Source organism: Apus apus, chromosome 16 (genome assembly GCF_020740795.1).
Source record: "Apus apus isolate bApuApu2 chromosome 16, bApuApu2.pri.cur, whole genome shotgun sequence".
Lineage (NCBI taxonomy): Eukaryota > Metazoa > Chordata > Aves > Apodiformes > Apodidae > Apus > Apus apus.
In genome coordinates this window covers 3,982,067-4,002,858 of record NC_067297.1, presented here as the reverse complement: position 1 = coordinate 4,002,858, position 20,792 = coordinate 3,982,067, and the positions used below count along the sequence as shown (strand labels likewise).

Genomic DNA, 20,792 nt, shown 5'->3' with positions numbered 1-20,792 from the left:
GATGCTTATTTTGTTGCTGCAGTATCTCTCAAGGAAATAAGGATGAATTTGGCTATGAACAGAGTGGGGGAGAGGTGTGGGTTTTAAATAGCACTAACTGTTTGGAGCAAATGGCAGAAAAGAATTTGAGACCCATCGTCATTGTTCCGATAAAATGGTAATGTGATGAGATTAGTGTTAGTCATCTCTGTGTAGCCTGTGGAAAGCTCACTGGGGGTTTCCAGCACAGATCTGTAACTCATAGGCAAATCTGAAGCAAGTGGAGAACAGTTGTTCCTGGTGTAGCTCATCTGATAGAGGCTGGTTGTCTATGTAGCAGATCTATTTTTTTTCTTCTGCTGGGCTTTGTTCTGCCCTATCCATGGGAGGGGTTGCAATGCAGCCGTGTACATATTGGCTTTGTAGTCTGTTTCTAATGCAAATCTCATTTCCACAGCCTCAGTCCCAGTCTCCTATATACAGCTCTAGTGCCAAAAGCTCCAGTGCCTCAGTTCCCAAGGACGGGCTCAGCTCTCCTCCCCGTGCCAGTGAAGAGGAACACGTCTACAGGTATCTGTTAAGAGATAAGCCTGACTCACAGCTTGAGCCTGCTGTGGCTCAAGCAGCCTGCTCTAAGTGGAAGCAAACACTCTTCCCTGTGTATGTTATGTTGCCCTGTGTTGGTTTTGATTACCTCTTTTGTCAGAGGCCACTGTAACTTTCATGCTCACTTCAAACATTTGACCTGGCCCTTTAGTTTGCTCAGCTGCAGCAGAGGTTAAGGATCCATCAGACAGAACAGGGATCTGGATTGTGTTGTGAACGATGCAACCCAGAGACAAGTGACAAATCCAGCTCCTTGTTAAGCAGCCCTAAAGTCATTAGGGAGGTAAGTGACCTTTGGGTCAGTTATCCAGGGAACTCAGTTACCTGTGGCCTAGCAGGATGTGCATTGACTTGAATTTTCAAGTGAATTAGAACTTAAAACTTCCATCTCAGTAGATGATAGATAGATAGATAACTAGTTTATACTAGCAGAGGCAGCTGCCCTTACACTGAGAGGCTGGAGGAGTAGCTTGTATGTTCTGCTGACGTGGAGATGAGTGAGAAAGAGGCTGTCAAACTCCATCTCTGATGGGCCTGCCCTCTGTCCTGGGCACCTTCTTACAGTGTGGAGAGTGGAGTTCTAACCATGCCTGGCACTTTCTGCAGAGCTGGAACTTGCTTTCAACCAGAACTAGTTCTGGGTAGAGGTAGACATATCTAGGGAGGGCCCAATGAAGGCAGAAATGGCAATTTTTTCAGATGGCTGCATGGAATTAGTACAAAATGGAAGTAATTGCAGCCATAAGTCCTCCTGTACAAGAGTCTGACATGTCTTGGTTCTGGTGTGAGTATCTTGTGTGCTTGAGTAGGGATGAAGTATGCCCTCCTCAGATTGCAGATGTGTTTTTTTTTTTCTTTCAGTCTTGAGAAAGATAATAACTGCCCTTAGGGAATTCAGAATTCTCAGGGGTGTTATAGGTGTCAGAGTCCTAAAGCCTGTTACATATTAACTTTCTGAGTATAAGATGGGAGTGTGCTCAAGATTAAGTTTCCATTTTGGACTTGGAAAGTATCTTTTTGATGAAATAAGAATATCTGAGGCATTAGAAGTTATTTCTCCTTTTGTAACACTAGGATAAAAGAATTTCCCTGCTATTGACAATGGGACAATGTTATGACAGTGCCATTACTGTAAAAATCACTGCATTGGTGTTGGGTTTTGCTTTGAAAGTTTGCAGTTGTGTGTGGTAAATGGGATCACCCATATAGGATAAGGAATAATTACACCCAGTGTTTTATACACATTTGTGCATTTATGAAGTTCTTTCAAGGCTTGTGTATTTAAGTCAGGAAAAAATAGTTTAAAATTAATTTAATTTATTATGAATTGATTAGAGTTCCCCAAATGAAAGATTTGAGGACTTGAAAAGGGACCTTTGAGTGCTACAGGAGGCTATCACATAACCTGCTGCTTTAGACTTTCTGTTCATATCTTGAGGTTTGTACTTTGCCTCTTTCTCCAGGCTGTGCTGGCCCTGCATTCCCTCACTTCAGGGGGGAGGCTTTTGCTGCTTGAGGTGATGTCAGCAGAAACAAGTAATTTTCCTGTATGCCAGCTAATGGTTCTGCTGCTGTTCTGTGCATCTTGGATCTGCAGACAGTTAACTCTTTGCTGCAGGGCTAAAAACCTGAGGCCCTGTCCATTAGTGCTAATTCTTTGTACCTGACAACTGAAGATGTGTCTGAGCAGTGCCTGTGTTGTAGTCATTTCACAAAGCACATGTCATCTTTCTCCCAAAGCTAAAAGCATCAACTCAAAAAGAATACAATAAATGTGTCAACTTTGTGAACCTACTACAAGTTTCCAAGTGTTGTTCTGCTATATCCTGAGCTAGAAGTTTCACATTTCCCTTTTATCTTTAGTTTCCCCAACAAGCAGAAGTCTGCAGAACCGTCTCCCACAATGACCAGCTCCTCTCTGGGCAGCAACCTCTCAGAACTGGACAGACTTCTTCTGGAACTGAATGCTGTTCAACATAATCCTGCCAGTGGCTTCCCAGCAGGTAAGGAATAGAAAGACATTTGGTGTGACTGCGTAGTTTGATTCTCAAAACAGTAGCTGACTTATTCCTTCCAGTATCCTATTCAGAGAGATCCCTTCAGCTCCTGATCAAAAATTCATTTGGTACAGGTGGGATCTCTTGAGGCCTGTGGTGCGGCACCTTGCTCAAAGCAGGGCCAGCTTCAAACTTGGTTCTAATTAAAGTTTCAAAATTAGATGAGGTTTCTCAGGCCCTTGTGCATTAAGTTCTGAATATCCTCAAAGATGGATGTTCCGCAAGGTTTCTGGGCAATTTGTTGTTTGTGTCTGTGACGTACGTGTGGTCCTAGGGGTCTGATTGTCTCTTTTCTGCTTCTCCTTTCTAAAGATGAAGCCAGCAAAAGCCCATCACTGCCCAGTGTGATTGGACCTCACTATGTTGTCCCTGAGAGCAGCAGCCCTGTGGGAGGGAAGGCTGCACCCCCCACCAAAGAGAAGCCAAAGAGAAATGGTGCACGTGGAATTGAGGATGTGCGTCCCAGCGTGGAGAGCCTGCTGGATGAGCTGGAGAGCTCAGTGCCAAGCCCAGTGTGAGTAGTGTTTTGGTGGTTGCTGGCTTGGGTGGGTTTGGACAGGCTCTGGTGGGAATAGTGACTGTCACATAGGGGAAGATGCTGCAGGAGAGGGACAGGCAGTGATGGGCTTTGTCTGAAGGGTCAGACATCAAGCAGGACTGTGAGGAAGCTGGTGCTCTTTTAGCTATGCCTGGAAGAAAATTTACATCAGTCATGTTAGGGAAGGTTCATTGTTCAAAATCAGGTTGATAGCTGATCTGAAAGAACCACTGTCTGACAAAGTGGATGTTTGGTCATTGTCCATTTCCTAATGGCTGTGTGTGTGTGTGTGTGCTCACTCTTGTGTTAGTCTTGGCAGAGAGGCAGGGACTGCATCTGGTGTGGAAGCTGGGTCTGGGAGAGGGCTGAGCAGGGTGGGCAGAGCTGGTGAAACTCACACTGTGCTTCCTTGGGGGAGCATTAGAACACTCAGTCTTGGGGTGTTCTCCTAGGCTTAAACACACTTTTTTCTTTTTTTTTTTTTTTTTTCCTGGCCAGCCCTGCAATCACTGTGAGCCAGGGGGAGGTGAGCAGCCCCCAGCGCGTCACCGCCAGCCAGCAGCAGACCCGGATATCGGCTTCTTCAGCCACACGAGAACTGGATGAGCTGATGGCATCTCTCTCTGACTTTAAGGTACCTTATCATGTCAACTTTATGCTTGTACCTCCCCACCCTCAGACTCTATCAGCCACATCTGCTGAACTTTTTTGGTCTCCAGAATGTCATCTTTACCTCTCAGACCCTGTGGTGGTATTTGTGCTTTCTGAGTGCTGCTGTAGGTGTTCTCAACTGCTATAAATCTTCATCACTGTCAGGGGAAGGCATTTCTGGGGTCTGTTCTTCCTTTGGTTCTGCAGTTTGTCTGTTTGCCAAAGGTAATGAGCTTAGTTACTGCTCAGTGCAGGGTGAATTACTTTATGCTACAATTTCAGAAGTAGGGGAGCATGGGACACCAGTCTGCTTACCAACAGAAACCAGACTCTTCTGTTTTGTGGGATGATCCTCCTCTTTGGAGTGTGTTTTTACCCAGAATCTTGTTTGGAAATGAAACTATTGTATTGGAAGAGAACTGCTACTTCAGTCACAATTAGCGCATTAAAATCCCATAATAGGACAAGCTCAGGAGTAACTTGCCCATGGCAGTCTAGGTAGGTGAAGCATGTGGCATATGTACTTTATTCATATAGTTATGTTATCATTCTTGCACTAGATGATTAACTGTGGAGCTTATTTTAATGAGATTTCATATATCCATGATCATAGCAAAATGAAAAATGTTTTCTTACTTTCTACTTTCAGCTGCTTTGCTTATATATAGCTTCACTGAATTATTAGCTTGAATTTGTCCTGAGAGATGTGGAGAAAACAAATATCTAATATATTCCCTTTGTTGTCATTGTAGAGTTTGCCTTTCTTCCATACACATGCAAGGCTGCTTTCTAATCCTAAGGAAGTTCCTAATTCTCTGTTTTTTAACTCATGGAGGATTCTGATGCTGTGTCTTGTCTGTGCTGAATTCCATCTCCTCCTTCCATGCCTTTGAATGGGACAGCCAGAGCTGAGGGGTGTTTTGTGAGGAGAGGTAGACAGGACATTCAGTGACAGCTCTGCTGTTTGCTGTGCTCTCTGTGCCACTATTTGTGGAAGCACTTTTGGTATGGGCTGAGGGTTTCATGGAGGTCACTACAACTCGTGGAGCTGGTGAGTTCAGAACCCAGCAGCGACCATGCACCCTCTGTGGGACTTCACTTCTCTTGCACTTACCGGAATTGAACTCAGTCTGCCACTTCTGGCACATGTACTTCATTTTGTGAGAATCCAGAGTTATTCACTGTTTTTTCTAAGCTGACTGTAGTGTGTATTTAGTCAATTGCAAATATTGACACCTTAGTGTTGCCTTTTTTTCTCCATATTAGGTCCTAGAGTAGAGTGCAGGATATCCACAAGTATCTGGTTCAAAAACTGCTGTGAAGGTGGAGGACAACTGTGGCTGCTGGCAAGTCCTGCCTTGCTCCTTCCATGTGCTGTGGGACCTTGAGTGCTGTGGCCTTGGGCCCCACTGCTTTTATCAGGGCCCTGGGAAAAAAAAATCTTGGGGAGTGGTTGTTGCCACCAGCCTTTGCTCCTAGGTGAGCTATTGGCAACTGAGAATGACCTTGCCCAGCACAGGTTTTCCTTGCAGGATACAAGGAGGGGATATGTCTTAAGTGTGGGTGTTCGGATGCTTTGCAGTCTCGAGAAGAGGCCTGAGAATCTTTCTGCAACTCCAGGAAAACCTGCATGACAGAGATGAGCTGCTTTCTGTAATACTGCCCACCTGCCTGGCTTAGTTTCTGATTGAGCTCTGAGGGCAAACTGAAATGCAGCAAGACTGTAAGATATGGGCTTTATAAACACAGCATTAGTATTTTTGGGAGGCATTGAACTCATCAGTGTATACATGTTCTTCTGAAGCACAAAGAACATGGTTTCTGTGATCATGGATTGTCCTTTTGTTTTTAAGAGTTACTTTCCTTTTGCCTGTCCTCCAGGTTGCTTCATTTTTCCCCTCAATCCTTGTTTGGTTTTACCTTCTCTGTGCCAACTCGTGATGTTAGCATGGCTGTAAAAATGGATTTCTAGTCTGTACCAGTGGCAGGATGGGGGAGAAGTGGAGTCTTTGCAAAGTTGGAAGATGAAAGGCTGTTGTTCCAGAGTCAGACCTGTGTGTGGTTGCAAGGAGTAGGATGCAAAAACTAAATATGATGTGTAACTAGTGGAGTTGGTAGGTGGTACAGCTGGAAGTTGCAGTAGATAGGGATGGGAGAAGTGAAGGCACTGATGTTTAATTTCCCTTGTACCCTAGAGTAAAAGGTGTTATTCCAGACGGATACATTACCCCTTTATCATATTTTGCTTGCATTAATGAGTTGCTTATTATTTTTGCTTATGAAATGATTTGATTTTGGTTATCTTGCTCATCAGTCAATAGGCACTGAGATTACTTAATGCACTTGGTTCTTCAACCTCTGCCTTTTCTGTGTAACATGATGCCTGCTTGATGCATAGCTAGATGATGGTATTTAACTGTTTTCTTACTGTTTAGTGTTGGTGTTGAGTGCTCTTATTTTGGAGCTAGGATGTTCTTCATATGCTGGAAATACTTGAGCAAAATGGTAGTCTTGCCTTGGAAATGATGGCCTTCATTTTAGGAAGTCTGGAATCAAAGTGTGAACCATAGATAAATCCAGGTTACTTTTACAAGTGCTTTCAGCCTAGGCAAAATACAGGGAGAGGGCAATATTGGGAAATTCCCTCATTTTAACTACTGAGTGTACTTAATAGTTGTTTCTGCCTCTGCTGTGACTGTGATCTTGCTACCAGAGAGGAGGAGCAGTCTTTGGTGAATTGTGGTCTCCTAATGCTTTTTTCTTTCTGAGTGCAATGTCCCTGTAGAGTTACTGCTGTGACTTCCCAAAAGTGTGTGTGCCAGCTCCTGACCCCTCAGGGTGCTGGCTCAGCTGAAGGCATGTGTCTCTTCCATCTACTGGCAGATTTTATGGGTTAATTTTATCCTTTTATTAATAAGTATCCCAGAAAGGTAAGTAAAGACTGAGATACCACACATGGGCTTAGGGAGTTACGTGTCCTGCTGCCTTAGAGAATGAGCTTTTAATTTCTTGAGGCTTCTTTGGAAAACGTGACTAAGAATCAGAGCAGGTCTTGATAGCTCTTGGGTTTGGAAATCCTTTGTGGATACTTTTTTGAGACTGGGAGGGCTCAGCATTGCTATTAGGTTGACCCGCTGCACAAACTTGTCCAAGCCACTGTTCTGGTTTTTCCCTTTTAAGAAGAAGGATTCATGTCAGTTTGTTACCTACAACTCAGCCAGGAACCACTGAAAAAGGGGAAGGAGGAGCCATAATCTTTTGTTTTCAAAAGGCCCTGTAAGTCAAGGAGAACCAAAAATTTCTTTATCAGTTGCTCTTGTTAGTGTACTTTGGATCAAAATTAATACTGATTTCATTACCATGCAAATGTGGAGTCTTTAGCCTGGGGCAAAGAGGCTAATCTAGCCATCTAAGCAATGCTTACAAGGGCATGGAGTGACTGACAGACTCATAGGTTCAGTATGTGTCAGTCCAAGGTGAGATTAGTCATGTGGATAGAACAAAGCCCATGTCATCTGTTCTTGCTGTGAATGCCCTGAAGCTTTGTTTTCATTGCCATGTACTCAGCCAGCTGGAGTGTTTTATTAGTGTATCAAAAAGAAAATGTCATTCTTTGTTCTGTTCATTGATTGCTTTTTTTTCAGCTTTGAAGTGTAGAATGTACATCTCTGTATGAGTAAGTTACTAATGTTTAGACATTCCTGGCTTTGTAGCTGGCTTTCCAGCAGCTGCTTTGTGCCCCCATCACAGCTGCAGGTGAGCACATGAGCTGCCACTTGCAGGGCACATGAAAAGGATCTGGATGGCTGGAGAACTTGGTCTTCTGTAATCTCATGTGAAGATCAGCACAATGTCATACTGGTTCTGGTCTCTGTATCCCATTTTCGTTCCTTACTGTGGGAAGTAAGGCTTTGGATCAACATGGCTCTTGGATTTGGAGGTCATGATTGTTATAATGCTTAATTCTTTGCTTTTTTCCTTCTCCTGACCTCTGTCTTTAATTTTTTCTCTCCTTATTCCTCTGTCTCCTTTTTGCAGACTAGTTCCACTATGTCTCTGATTTCTGAACCTGCTCTAGAACCAGTTCCCAGTTCAGCAGATGCAGATTCCAACAACTCTTCTCACAGCTTAGCAGTGCAGTCCCATTCCAAACACCCTTCTGCAGTGCACAGTGAGGACTCAGCAGTGCCAGCTGCTGCCCCCTCAGCGGTCCTCTGTGTGGAGAAGGGCAGTAACACTGTAGTTCTGCCTGCTTCTGGGTATTCTGCTGCTCCTCCACGTATCCCCTCTTTGCCACAAATGGTCCCTGTGCCCCCACCACGAGTCTCTTCAGGTTCTGCTATTTGTGGGGAGCAGATGAGCTCTGCAAGTTTGGTTCAGCCGAGCAGGAAGTCTGACTCTTCTAGAGGTGTTTTCCAGGCTGTGCCAGCTTCTAGTGTGGAGCTTCTGAGTAGATCTGCACGAGGCCTAGAGAATGATTTGGCAAAGGAGCCTGAGAAGAAAGAGCAGAGAACTGACCCCAAAGTCTCCAGTGTACCCATTTCAAACACTTTAAATGGTCGAGGGAAAGGGCAGATACCTAAAGAGCTGAATCAGCAGAAAGCATTCAGAGACAGCTCAGCCCTTCCTTCTCAGGGCAGAAATGTGGAAACAGCTTTAGATGAGCTATGGGCCCTGGAGCTGCCTACAAATATGCCAGAGGTACATGCAATGAATGACAGCATTTTGAATCCTGTCTATGAACCTTCTGTTGTGGCCCTGGATCGGGGGCATGTCTTTCCAGACACTAAAAACCAGTTGGGCTTTGTAGCAAAGCAAGGACAGGAGCTAAAGGCTGAAGTACCACATGAAACCAAGGTAGATGATTGTCCTGATCTGGCCAAGAAGAGGCAGGGCAGGGAAAGAACTCCTAGGAAGGCTGGCGCTGCTGACAAGAACAAAACTGGAGGACACCAGGAAAATGAGCAGTTCAGAAGCTCTGCAGTTGCTCCAGAATCTCCAGAAAACGTTTGGAAAGCTGAATGGGATCTGCCATGCATCTCCAAACCACCCATTGAGAGGATTTCTGCATCAGGCCAGGCAGGCACTGAGTGAATGTAGGAGTAGGATGAGTCCTAGCTAGGACTGTTCTGACAGCACACTAATGTGTGTGTGGTGGGAGTGTGCCTAGACTCACCCACACTAACAGCACGTAGCACTGACAGCTGCATGTCACGGGGGTTTGAAATCCTCAGCTTCATCTTGTGGTCTCTTCTGCATGTTAGTCAGCAGCACAGAATGTGGCAGTGTGTAAGGACTTCCTCATGGAATGGACATTGATTCCCTCACTGGGGTAAGGCTCAGTCTGTAGAGGTGTCTGGAAAGTTAAAAGGCTGTTTCCCACCACTGAAGGATGTTCCTGAGTTGGGGTGGCAGCTTCTCTGCTCTGCTTGCCTTTTTAGGCCTCACTGCTGGAGTGGGGGTGTTCCCCCAAGCCCTGGAGGCACACTGTGCACCAGGTATCTCTGAGCAAGAGTCTTGTGCCTGTAAACAGAGGGCTGCTCCCTGCCCTTGTGATGCTGAGGTTTCTTTTATGCTCAGTGGAGTGGTCATGCTGCACCTCCTATCTTGGCTTCCTGCTGCTTAATCTTTCCCTTCTTTTTCTAGATGGTTATTTTTGGCTGCTGTGATTATCCTTACGGGGTTTTTCCTTATACTGAGTCACTGTTCTTGGCTGTGCCAAGAGGAATTTTGGCCTTGTGGGATAAATGTCATCACTCTTCCTGCTCACAGTTGTCACTAATGGCTTGAGTTTGCAGTGTTTGCATCTTAGGGCTTGCTCTGACATTGCTCTTCTCTGCTGATATTATTACCTTTGTCATTTAGATTAAATCTTTAATCAAGAGGACAAAAGAGACTGCAAATGTGCATCCAATGTATCGTGACCTCTCTCCAAGGTGTAAACGAGGTCCTGCCATATTTCACAAGACTGAGTCCCAGGATCGCTTGGTTGAAGAGCTGCAGGACAAACTGGGCATCACTAAACAGGAAGAGGAAAAATGGAAAAGCCAGGATGACTGGCTGACAGAGGGGGTCATTAGCACTGCCAGACCCCAGGGGGAAGAACAGAATGGTGAACAGCAAGTAGAGAAGGTAGATAGCAGAGATGTGCTGGGGAATTCCAGCATGTCCCTCTGTCCAGATAGCACTGAGTGGAGGTGCAGTTAGAGTGTCCTAAGCCACACGAAATTAAGAACTAACTCTTTCTACTCACCTTTGTCCAGCTTGAAAAGGGAACCAGCTCTCAGGTCCTAGTTCCTGATGTTTAAGAATTGGAGTGGGATCGCAGAGTGCTGGTGGTGGTATCTGGGCAGTCATACTGTCACATATCAAATGTCCATGAGGGGGTTATTTTTAAAGAGGTGTGCTTTATATTCCCCAGTACTGCACCTGTGCAGGACGTTCTGGGTCTAAGATGGTGCCCTCCCTTGAGCTAACACAGGGAAGCATGTTTTGTAGTTCCCTTCTCTTTCTTGCTGCTTTTTTCCCTTAGATAAACATAGTGGTAGCAACCAGCCTTCCTGTTGCAGGAAGTGCTTGTTGGTTCCTCTTTGGATTTATTCACCTTTCTTCTTTCCTCCCTGTCTTTCTAGGTCGTTTTTCCTCCAGAATCCCCACTCCCCCCCAGGAGGACGGTCTCTGTTCTAGCCTCTTCCCCACTCCAGCCTTCCAAAGAAACTGCAAAGACAGTCCCTGCCAATGCTGTTCCCTTTCACCTCTCTGACCCTGCACCTCTCCTCCCACCTCAGCCTTCCCATGTGCCATCTACCCCAGCTCCTAGTCCAGTCCCTTCTTCTTCCCTCAGCTTGGCTCCCCAGCCTCCCCTCCAGTGGGAAACTTCTAATGATGACTATCATGAACTTTCTGCTGTGGGCACCTCTCCTTCTGAAGATCCTGGGCATTCCTGTTCTCCCCAGACATGGACCCCTAGCACCAAGACAGTTGTTTCTGTTGGCTGTCAGACTGAAGATGATGCTTGCTTCCCACAAGTGCAGGCAGGCTTCTCTCTTGCTCAGGTACAATGTTCAGGTAAAGGCTGGTACTGAGCTGCTAGATAGGAGAGAGGACTTGCTGGCAGTATCTTAACCCCACCTGGGCCTGTCTAGCTCTGCAAAGTACACGTCCATGCAGTAACCTGCTGGTGTGTGAGGTTCCTGTCTGTCCTCATTATCACTTTGTGCAGCACAGATTCTGTTTCCCTCTGAGATGAAGAAGGTAGCTCTGAAAAACAGGCTGCAACAATCTGCAGGTGCTGGAGTTGGGGGAGTGAAAGATGGCAACACCACAGTATTGGAAGGAACAGATCAGCAGTCCTCCCTGTGTTTGCCTGTTTAGGCAGGTGTCCACAGTGCAAGTGGTTTTTGGAGAGGGGATGGTATGATCAAGAGTTGTGTTCTTCATCTGCTGTCAGGGAAGGGCTGCAGCTCCAGGGTGGTGGGGAGTCTAAATGTATATGAGCAGTGCAGTTGTGTGCAGTGTTATAGGTCAGGCAGCTCTAATGCAGTGAGCAAGGAAACACCTCTGCATTTTGAACTGCTGTACTTTGCAGGTGACCTCTGCTCCTCCCCTCGTCCGCAGTGCCAACCTGCTGGCTGCGCAGCCTCCCCTGGTGCCCCCCACCCCTGAGAAGGCAGGACCTCCTTTCTGTTTCCTCAGCATGGTGTGCTCTCCTGGTTGGGGACTGTGCTGCAGATGCTGCTGGGGTCTGCTCTGAGAGCTCCCAGCACTGTTAATGTGGTTCTGTCCTGTAGTGCATGGTTTGCTGCTTGTAGAGCTCCTAACTGAACTTGAGTGATGGCAGAACTTGTGGGTGAAGGGTGGGAATTTGAAGGGCCTTTGCATGAGGCATTTTTGTGGATGCAGTGCTGAGTGTCCCCTGAAAACAGCAGGCATTGTGTGCCTGAGGAGGTGGAAACAAACCTTTCAGGTGGGAACTCATCTGTGAGCTGCTAAGAGGGCTGGATCACCAGGCCAGGTAGACACTGTAGTGTGATCAGCTGTAGCTTGCAGGAGCACGTGGTCCCTGTGGGCAGGGGTGAAGTGCTCTGTTGCTGTGTGTTGAGTTCATCTCATCTCCCTTCTCTCCAGATAGCATTTATCACTTGTGTAGCATTTGTGCCTGCCTTGTCTGGTGGCCACAAACCTCTGGTTAGATTGAGAGGGGATATGATCCTCTAGACATGGCCCAGCCCTTTCCTCCTGCTGTGCCATGCAGGAAGCCCTGGCTTTGTTCTGGGACTCTGCCTTGGCTTTGTTTACGAGGGCCTGTTGTCCTTTTCCTGTGGGAAGGCTCCTTGCAGTGGGGTGCTTTGGAGACATGCACTGTAATTGGTAGGAAGTAACTGCTGCCTGGTGGAGGGTTTGTTTTAATCAGGACATTGGGGTGTGATGGGGCTGCTGGACCAGGAGAGGTTGCAAGTTATGGGTTGGCTGGGAGGAGAGGGGAAAAGCTGTATTAGGCTCCATTGGGAGTGATGCTGCATGCAAGGCTAATGAGCAGTGTTGTATATCTGTAAAAAAGCTAAAAATAAGTATTACATGAGAGTTTATAGGAACAAGTGGAAAACCACGGTTTGTCATTGAGTAAACTAGTCCACTACAAGTACAACCAGCTGCAGGACAGGGGGTAGAGCTCCTTCTGTAGCTGGAAGGGCAGCTTCTGCCAAGGCTGTGAAGCACTTCAGTGTGTCCCTGCTCTCCTGGCTGTGCTGGCAGCAGGCTGGTGGCTTGTTCTCAAGTGTATATTTTAGTCTGTTTTAATCTATCCTCTTAGTGAGAGAGAACATGCTCCAGACCAGTATGTCAGGGAGGGACTTCTTTGGGTCTCTCTAGACCTGACAGTAGCTATTGCAATGCAGTGTCAGCTAAAGTCATCTGTATTTCATTATTTCAGTTTGCATGCAAAGGGGACTTTGGTGGCCAAAGAGAACGAACTTAAGTAAAACGCTTCTCACCCTGCTCTGGGAAGCCTTTCCAAGCTGTGTGTACTGTGGTGGTGTGAGTTGCAAGAAATGGCCCCTGAGAGAAGTATCTTAACCCCTTTCTTCCCAGCATTTCCAGCAGCCCCACACCAGATGTGGCAATCTTTCTGTTGCTCTGGGTGCACTGCCCTCTCTGTAGGTAAACAGCAGGCAGCTTGAAGGCAGCTCTTTCCTTCCTGCTTCCACTTGCTTAGCTCAGCTATGGGGTGAGAGCCACCTGATGGGGACAAAGGAGATTTTGCAGAAAGATCTGTGCAGGGTGGTGCAAGGGGAGGGAGAGGAAAGGAGATATTCTAGCTGAAAGGTGAGGTGAGGAAGAGGAGAGGGATCTCTCAGAGAGGAGAAAGTGACAACTGAGACAGAGCAACAGCATAGAAGCAGAGAGAGGTCAAGGGGAAGGGGCCCTCTGGAGGGTCTCTGCTCTGTCAGCTGGCCAGGAGCTGATGAGGTAAAGGGAGATTTTTGGCAGAGGCTTAGGGAGCACTGTACTGACTGCTTGGGATCTGCTGGGGACTTCTGCTGTGTCCACAATGAAGAAAAAGTAAAATCCTCAGTTCACAGCTCTGCTGTTGTACATCCCAAGATCTCTGCATGGGCAGAATACATGTGTGTACTTGATACTGGCTTCTTCAGTGAAGGGTAATTGTCTTCTAGCTGTCTTCTATCTGTCCCTACAGAGGAACCACCGGCAGCAGCAGCAGGCACTTACCTTGTAAGTACAGCAGCACTCACAGTTTTTATTTTCTCTTCCCTGCAGTTCATGGCACAAGGGAAAGCTGGGAGCAGCTCCCCTCCATCCATAGCCTCCAAGCCTGGCAGCCAGCTGGATACCATGCTGGGAAGTCTCCAGTCTGACCTGAACAAACTGGGTGTAGCTACAGTTGCCAAAGGTGTCTGCGGAGCCTGCAAGAAGCCTATTGCTGGGCAGGTGAGTTGAAGGTGCTGCCTCATTGCTGGATCTTGGGCTGCAGCTGGGAGTAATGGGGAGGGCTGTTACGTGAGGCTGAAGAGACTGGAGATGCTGGAGAAACTGAAGTACTCTATTTATCCACTGGCTAGGTACGCTGTAAGCTCCTCCAGTGACCTCTACCCTGCCCTTGAGGGACTGCCCTCTCCTGAGATGATAGGTAATTCAGTTTTCATGCTACCCCAGTCCAGGGCTCACTTGAGTAGTAGAACTTGTCATTCTTGCTGCCCTCCAGCTGGTATCTTGTCATGTGGTCTAGGAGAGGGGGAGATAGAGTTGTCCTCCATAATTTGTCTTCCCAACAGGTAGTTACAGCCATGGGGAAAACCTGGCACCCTGAGCACTTCGTCTGCACCCACTGCCAGGAGGAGATTGGGTCCCGGAACTTCTTTGAGCGGGATGGTCAGCCCTACTGTGAGAAGGACTATCACAACCTCTTCTCCCCTCGCTGCTACTACTGCAACGGGCCCATCCTTGATGTGAGTTCCTTGTTGGGATTAAGGGTGCTGGCAAGGTGCTGTAGGCCTGGGTGTTAAAAACTCCACTTCACCCATATGTCCTGGGTGGAAGATTTTGTTTGGGGACTCCTGGTTTTCCTTTGTCCTGGCTCTGCAAGGAAAACATTTTGGCCCAGTCAAATTCTCCTGCTAGTGAGAGGAGTTAGTCCCTCTCACCTTCCCTGAAGTTCCTTCAGAGCACCACATGGCTCCATCACGACTCCTCAGCATTTGTCTGTTGGTAGCCTGTAGTAACAGGCACCAGTGCTGGTCCTGAGAGCTGGAGGGGGCCCTGTATAAGGCAGGAAGCTGTGCCTAAGATCCTTTTAGGGTAAAAAGCCTGAAGGAGCCAGAGGCGGGGGAGAGTTGAATGAGTTCTCTAAAGGACAGTCTGTTTTAATGCACACTCTTGTCAGTATCAACTTCGTGTTCTTTCCCCACCAAGTTCCCTTCACCTCCAAGCTGAAGCCATCAGTAAAATGACTTGCTCTTTGTCTTCCTCTGAACAGAAAGTGGTGACAGCTTTGGACAGGACATGGCACCCTGAACACTTTTTCTGTGCCCAGTGTGGAGCTTTCTTTGGACCTGAAGGTACTGCTGGTGTATGCAATCTCCTCCCTGAAGTGCAGAGCAGTGTGTAAGGCAGAGCTGCTGTTAGGGGGCAGCCTGAAAGGTGACAGGGGAACTACTGAAGATGGAAATTCCAAGGGTTATAGCTGTTTATGGGGGGGGATGCTAGCAGCTAGTCCTCCCTGGAGAGGAAGGGTGTACATGTGTGTGCATGGGACAGGAAGGGCAGCAGAACAAGGAGCAGCTGCCTGCTGTGGTGTGTTAGCAGGGGGAAGGATGATCCTGCCCACACCGGTTACCCCCCAGAGCTTGCCTGGCCAGAGTTGAAGATCAGGAGCTGATGCTCTCTGCCTCTCTTCTCCTTTGGCAGGATTTCATGAGAAGGATGGCAAAGCCTATTGCCGCAAGGACTACTTTGACATGTTTGCTCCCAAGTGTGGAGGCTGTGCTCGGGCTATCCTGGAAAACTACATTTCTGCCTTGAACACCCTGTGGCACCCTGAGTGCTTTGTCTGTCGGGTAAGAAACCCAAGGTCCTTCTCTGCTGCTGCACAACCCTCTCATTTCCACCCTGCAGGCATCTGGTCCCTTATCAGAAAAAGGTGTCTGTGGGGACTGAAGGGCAGTCAGGCCCACAAGCTAAACACATGTCAGCAACTAAACACCTTCTTGTTCCTCTGCCTGTTTACATTAAACTTTCTAGCTGCTTTGCTCTCTCTGTTCCAGCTGCAATTATGGGCTTCTGCAGCAGCTCACAGATAAACAGAGACATTTTCTGTGACCTTTAAATAATTATAAGCTGAGCTTCTTTCTAAGCACTTGCCTCAGCAGTCAGATTTTGAGGATCTTCCTCCCATGCTCCATCTGATGATGTAAACTAATGAGACTGACCTTGTTCAGGCAAACATGCAAGTCAGTGAAATGGTGGCAGGCTCCATACAACAGGCATAATAAACAGGAATACTGCAGATTAAATGTTTGGCACTCTTTCAGAGAGCCTTGGAAATATTAACTCTTACAGGCCCCAAGAGATGAGCAAAATCAGCCAGTGTTTCCTGGAGTGGGAAAGAAAGGCAGAGACCACTGATTCCTGGTTCAGAGCAGACTGTGCTGTTGGGGTTGCCTGCCTGGAACTATCTGTGGCTCCAAAAGGGGTGTGCAGAGTGTGGAGGCAGAAGATGGCAGTCCTGACTGTATGGGGCTGGGGAGGGGTGTGCATTTTTGTGCAGAGGTTGAGACTTGGATCAAGCAGTTCTGCTTTCCCCCTGCTGCCATGCCGCCTGTGTTAGTGGGGCCAGCACAGATGTCTTCCAGGATGTGAGATGAGATTCTCTTCCTGTTTTTGCTAAAGCAGAGCAGGCATTTCAGCTGTCCTGCTGACTGAGGGAGGACACTATTGAGCTAATTGTCAGCATTAGAGCAGTCTTGGACTTGCTGCAGGCAAACTGCATTTGCCCCAGTATTGTGTGCTGGTTGCTGGACTCCTGTGTAGGAGCTGGGGTCCAGCTGTGTGTGCTGCTGTGTGTCCTCCCTGTGGGGAATGTGATGGTGTTGGGGCTGAGGAAAACCAGGATTCTGGAAATCTGGCTTCTGCTCTGGGCCTTGCTGCTGCTCTGTCCTATAAATCTGGCAGTATCCTCAATTCTCCCCCACACTCTGCTGCCTCAGTTTCCCACTGGTATAAAGAGGGCAGTCTCCCCAGTCTTGTGGAGATGGTGGGGGCTTCTGTTGCAGGTTCTGAAGTGTAGCATCATCAGCTGCCTAACAAGGGGGTGAGGAGCTCTGAATGCTAACAAGAACTTACATAGCTGGTGTATCTTCTTTTCCTCATCTATTCAAAAACCATTAGCACTGTTGAACAGAGTTTCTCCCCGTAGTGCTGGATGTGTACCTGGGGGAGATGTTTCAGGGTGGATGATCCTGCTCAACATGTGCCTGCATGACGCTGGCCATTCTGGGGACATCACTTATAAAGATTAATTGTGCCTCATTTTCTCAGCTGGAACCAGTCCCACGTTCATCAAAATTCTGCTGCATGAAAGTCTGCTGCTGCCTGCCTTTGTGGGGGGAAGCTGGAGTGAGATTTAAAAAGTAAAATTAATAAAAAACTGGGGAAGGTGCTGCAGTGTTTCCCATCTCAGGGGAAGGAATGCTCTCCTTTCTCCTGGCTGGACACATCTGGTAGCTCACCTGTAGTATTTTCTACTACAGGTGGAGCATGGTTAATTCCCTTGCTTGTGGCTGTATCTGTCTATCAGCCTTTCCTTGGAAGCTCTTCTTGATGGACAGAGTTTGGCTCTTTGCACAACAGGGCGATGCTGGAAGGCAGCAGTTCACCCTGCTCCCAGCACAGCTAAGCTGTGCCACAGAGCAGAGGAGGCTCGTGGAGCTGCCTGTATTCCCAGCTTGTTACACAATCTCTCCCCTTCTCCTTTCTCCTCCTGCAGGAATGTTTCACACCCTTCATCAATGGCAGCTTCTTTGAGCACGATGGGCAGCCCTACTGCGAGGTGCATTACCACGAGCGTCGCGGCTCGCTCTGCTCCGGCTGCCAGAAGCCCATCACAGGACGCTGCATCACTGCTATGGGCAAGAAATTTCACCCCGAACACTTTGTCTGTGCCTTCTGCCTCAAGCAGCTCAACAAAGGAACCTTCAAAGAACAGAACGACAAGCCCTACTGCCAGAACTGCTTTCTCAAGCTCTTCTGTTAGAGGCATCCTAGATGGGCACTAAGCATCTTTCTGCCGCCCCCTTGGCAGTTCTGTCTCTCTGAACATTACTGTGATTCAGAAACCTTACCAGGCAGGGGAGGGGGGGGGGGGGGGGTTGGGGGGGTTGCTTTCTGCTGCTATGGAGAGGCAGTAGATTCAGAGATGAGACAGACCATTAAACTGGAAATGCCCTTGCTGTGTCTCAGTAGAGAGAGGCCGAGTCCCCTCATGACGGTGTGTGTGTGTCTGTGTGTATGACTGACAGCTGAGCTTCACTCCAGGGCTCCAACTGGGAGATTTACCCAGCCCCCTCTTGACAGAAGGAGTCTTTGCCAGTACTTTCAGCCTGTGTCAGCTCCCTGAGCGATTCCTGACACTTGGAGACAGCACAGCCCTCTACTTTGACACCTCAATCTCAGGCTTTTGTCTGCACACCTGCAGTCTGAGCAGTAGCACTGGCGAGGGCACCTGTGATCTCAGTGCCACCCTGTGATCTCAGTGCCACCTTGGCTCTCCTCACCAGAGCCCCGTGGCACGTGTGACTTTGAGATCAGAGCATCCACACAGGCAGCCAGAACCCTGCAAGGGTCTCTCCAGTTCCATTACACTGTAAGGAGATGATACCACTTACTTTTTTTTTCTTCTTTTTTTTTTTTTTTTTTTTTTAGAGGAATCAATATGTTGCTGTGCAGGGTGGTGTTTTGTTTTTTTTTTTCCTTAGTTTGTTATTCCCTGTCTCTTCTCAATGCGCTGGAGCAGGAGAATGGAGTAAGCCCTGACCATCCCTTAGCACTGATGTGTGCTCCTGTGGGTGACATCCTGTGCCAGGCACCTCCATCAGCACCTGCTCAGGGCATCTGCTCCCCTTGCCTGCTGCTCCTGGGAGGGAGGAGGAGACACTGTCCCTTCTTCAAAAGCAGGTGCAGAGAGGTTGGAGCACAGGCTTCTTCATCCACCCTTGTCTTGAGCGAATGTGACGTGTGTGTGTTCATCTGGCCTGAAACTCTCCCATCTATCAGGGCCTGAAACTGTCAGGAGAGTGGGGAGAAGTGGAGAGGTTTAAGAAGCCAGGAAAAAAAAAAAAAGATCCAAAGTTTATATCCTTTCTTCTTCCTCTCTTTGCTAATGAGACTTGTCAGCCCTTGGTATTTCCCTTTTCTGTGCTCTTGTTAAACATGTTCTACTGAGAGATGCTAGAGCAATAACCTTTTATATCGACTGTTACTGGTGTAACAAGTCCCTTGAGTCAGGTGTGTGTGGCACACTTGGGAGTTTTCCTATCAAAGCGAATACTGTATCCTGTCTTTGATAAGAACTGTAGATTTCTACACTGATTTTGAATTCATACGTAATTTACTTTTAATCCTCTTATACAGAAATTGGTTTTGAAGTGATTTTAAGGAAGCAACTTTTATATCAAGCTGTGCTGTTCTAGGCAGTATGCCAGTTGTGCTGGCTTACTGCATCTGTAACCTCAATGCTTTGTTAAGCCTAACTAACATGGAATATTTTCTTTTTATTGTGGGTTGGGAGGGGCTGGAATCTACGGGGAAGGGAACGTGACTTTTTGGTTTTGGGTTTTATTTTTCCTAACACAGGCAGGTGAACTGTGAATAGCTTTCCCCCCCCCCCCCTCCTTTGGGTCACCCAAAAGTGTGGGGTTTTTGGGTTTTATTGTAACCTGTAAACTGCTGTATTTGAATCACCTGCCGTTCTCCCAAAGCCAGCTTCCAGGGTGTTACAGTGAGTCTTAATATGAGTCTTAGGGCTGCAAGGTGGGAAAGCTGAGAGCTTCACCCTCAGTTTCTCCTCTTCAGCCACCTGAAACCAGAGCTGGGCTAGCTGGGGAAGAGGGGAGTTCTTTTCTCCTGTGACTAAGGAGAAGAAACTGGGAGAGACAGACTCTGTTCCTGACTAGCTGTGTAGCTTTGGGCCAGTTGCTAAACCTTACCGTGCCTCAGTTTCCCCATCTGTAAAATGGGGGCAGTTTAGCCTGGATTTGTGAGGTTATGATGAGGCTTAGTTCATGTGTGCTAAAGCACTTTTAGGTCTGGAGGGTGCTATGGAAGGGGAAATACTGCATTGAAAGAGCACTGCTTGGGATGGCTTCTCCAGTGCTACAGCAAATCCACCCCCCCTGGGCTGTGCTTTTCAGCTTGGCAGGTGCCTTAGGGGCTTGGAGGCAATCGTGTCAGAAACCAGCCCCACTTCAGGCTGGAATCTGCTGGTTGCTGTTTTGCTTGGGTCCCTGAAACTGTCACCGGTTTCCTGTCCAAGGGAGCTGCAGTTTGTGGTTGTGAGACCGAGGGGAGCTGTGGGAGCAGGAGAGCTGAGGCTGCATCAGCTGGGCTCTTGGAAGGTTTGTGAGGTGGGAAACCCCTGGGGTTTGTCTTTTCATCTTTGAAATTGGACTTAAAATGGACACTTCTAAGCTGCTGGAAAGGTCAGCTTCATTTGGCCCCGCTAAGAGGACGAAAAGCTGTTGTGTTGGGGGTGCTGGAGAGGGGTGAAAAGATGCTTCTGGCACTACCACTCGTTGTGTGGTGCCTGCAAACTGTGTAATCATGTGCCTCAGTTTCCTTGTCTGTGGAGTCTTTAACCTACCTCACTGCTAGTTGAGGCTTGTGGCACGTGTGGAAGACCCTGGGTGCAGGGTGCTGGGCATTCACAGCACCCGAGGAGGGGGCTTGTCTGCCCCTCGTGCTGAACAGATCATGACACACCTCCTCATGCCCTGGGTTTGTCTGGTTTCTGACTTGGGTGCTGCCCTGCCCAGGAGTGCCTGGTGGGTGCTGGAATTCATATGCAGTTCTGGGGTGGCACGGGCTGTGTGAGCAGCTGGGGAGGGGGCAGCTCCTGGGTGGGGGGGTCTGTCTGTAAAGACCTGAGCTCTGCACGGAGCCCCCTGGGGAAAGGATTCACACCAGCCCGGGCAGGGGCTGCTCTGCTGGGTCGACAGTTATTTGATGTCTTTCTCCCTTGTAAACTTATAATTCAGCTTTTTTTTCTTTTTTTTTTTTTGTTTTGGTGCCATTTACAATTCTTGCAGTTACGCTAATAAAATTTGTACCGTTATTTTCACGCGTGGGAGGATTTGTTTCAATGGGGGGGGGGAGGGCTCCCTGCGGTCCTCCGGCCGCCAGGGGGCGCCCTGCGCACGGCCGCGCCGCCTCTGCGCGCCGCCCGCGCCTTC

General features: G+C 48.0%; 1 protein-coding gene across 12 annotated transcripts in view; it reads left to right on the top strand.

Moving 5' to 3' along the window:
• Window positions 1-20,674, top strand: part of PXN (paxillin) — a 50,638-nt gene extending 29,964 nt beyond the window's left edge. For 6 of the 12 annotated variants that reach the window (XM_051634047.1, XM_051634048.1, XM_051634050.1 and 3 more), the window contains 13 exons: window positions 437-549; window positions 2,449-2,588; window positions 2,955-3,156; window positions 3,679-3,814; window positions 7,870-8,910; window positions 9,697-9,963; window positions 10,464-10,886; window positions 11,420-11,500; window positions 13,609-13,779; window positions 14,124-14,297; window positions 14,825-14,906; window positions 15,256-15,404; window positions 17,333-20,674. In XM_051634047.1, coding sequence (XP_051490007.1) covers window positions 437-549; window positions 2,449-2,588; window positions 2,955-3,156; window positions 3,679-3,814; window positions 7,870-8,910; window positions 9,697-9,963; window positions 10,464-10,886; window positions 11,420-11,500; window positions 13,609-13,779; window positions 14,124-14,297; window positions 14,825-14,906; window positions 15,256-15,404; window positions 17,333-17,599 — 3,246 coding nt within the window. In that variant the 3' untranslated portion in view covers window positions 17,600-20,674. Of the gene's footprint in view, window positions 1-436; window positions 550-2,448; window positions 2,589-2,954; window positions 3,157-3,678; window positions 3,815-7,869; window positions 8,911-9,696; window positions 9,964-10,463; window positions 10,887-11,419; window positions 11,544-13,608; window positions 13,780-13,910; window positions 13,979-14,123; window positions 14,298-14,824; window positions 14,907-15,255; window positions 15,405-17,332 lie in introns of those variants that run through there. The other 6 variants (XM_051634056.1, XM_051634057.1, XM_051634049.1 and 3 more) reach the window with 5 other exon arrangements.
• Window positions 20,675-20,792: the final 118 nt, after the last annotated feature.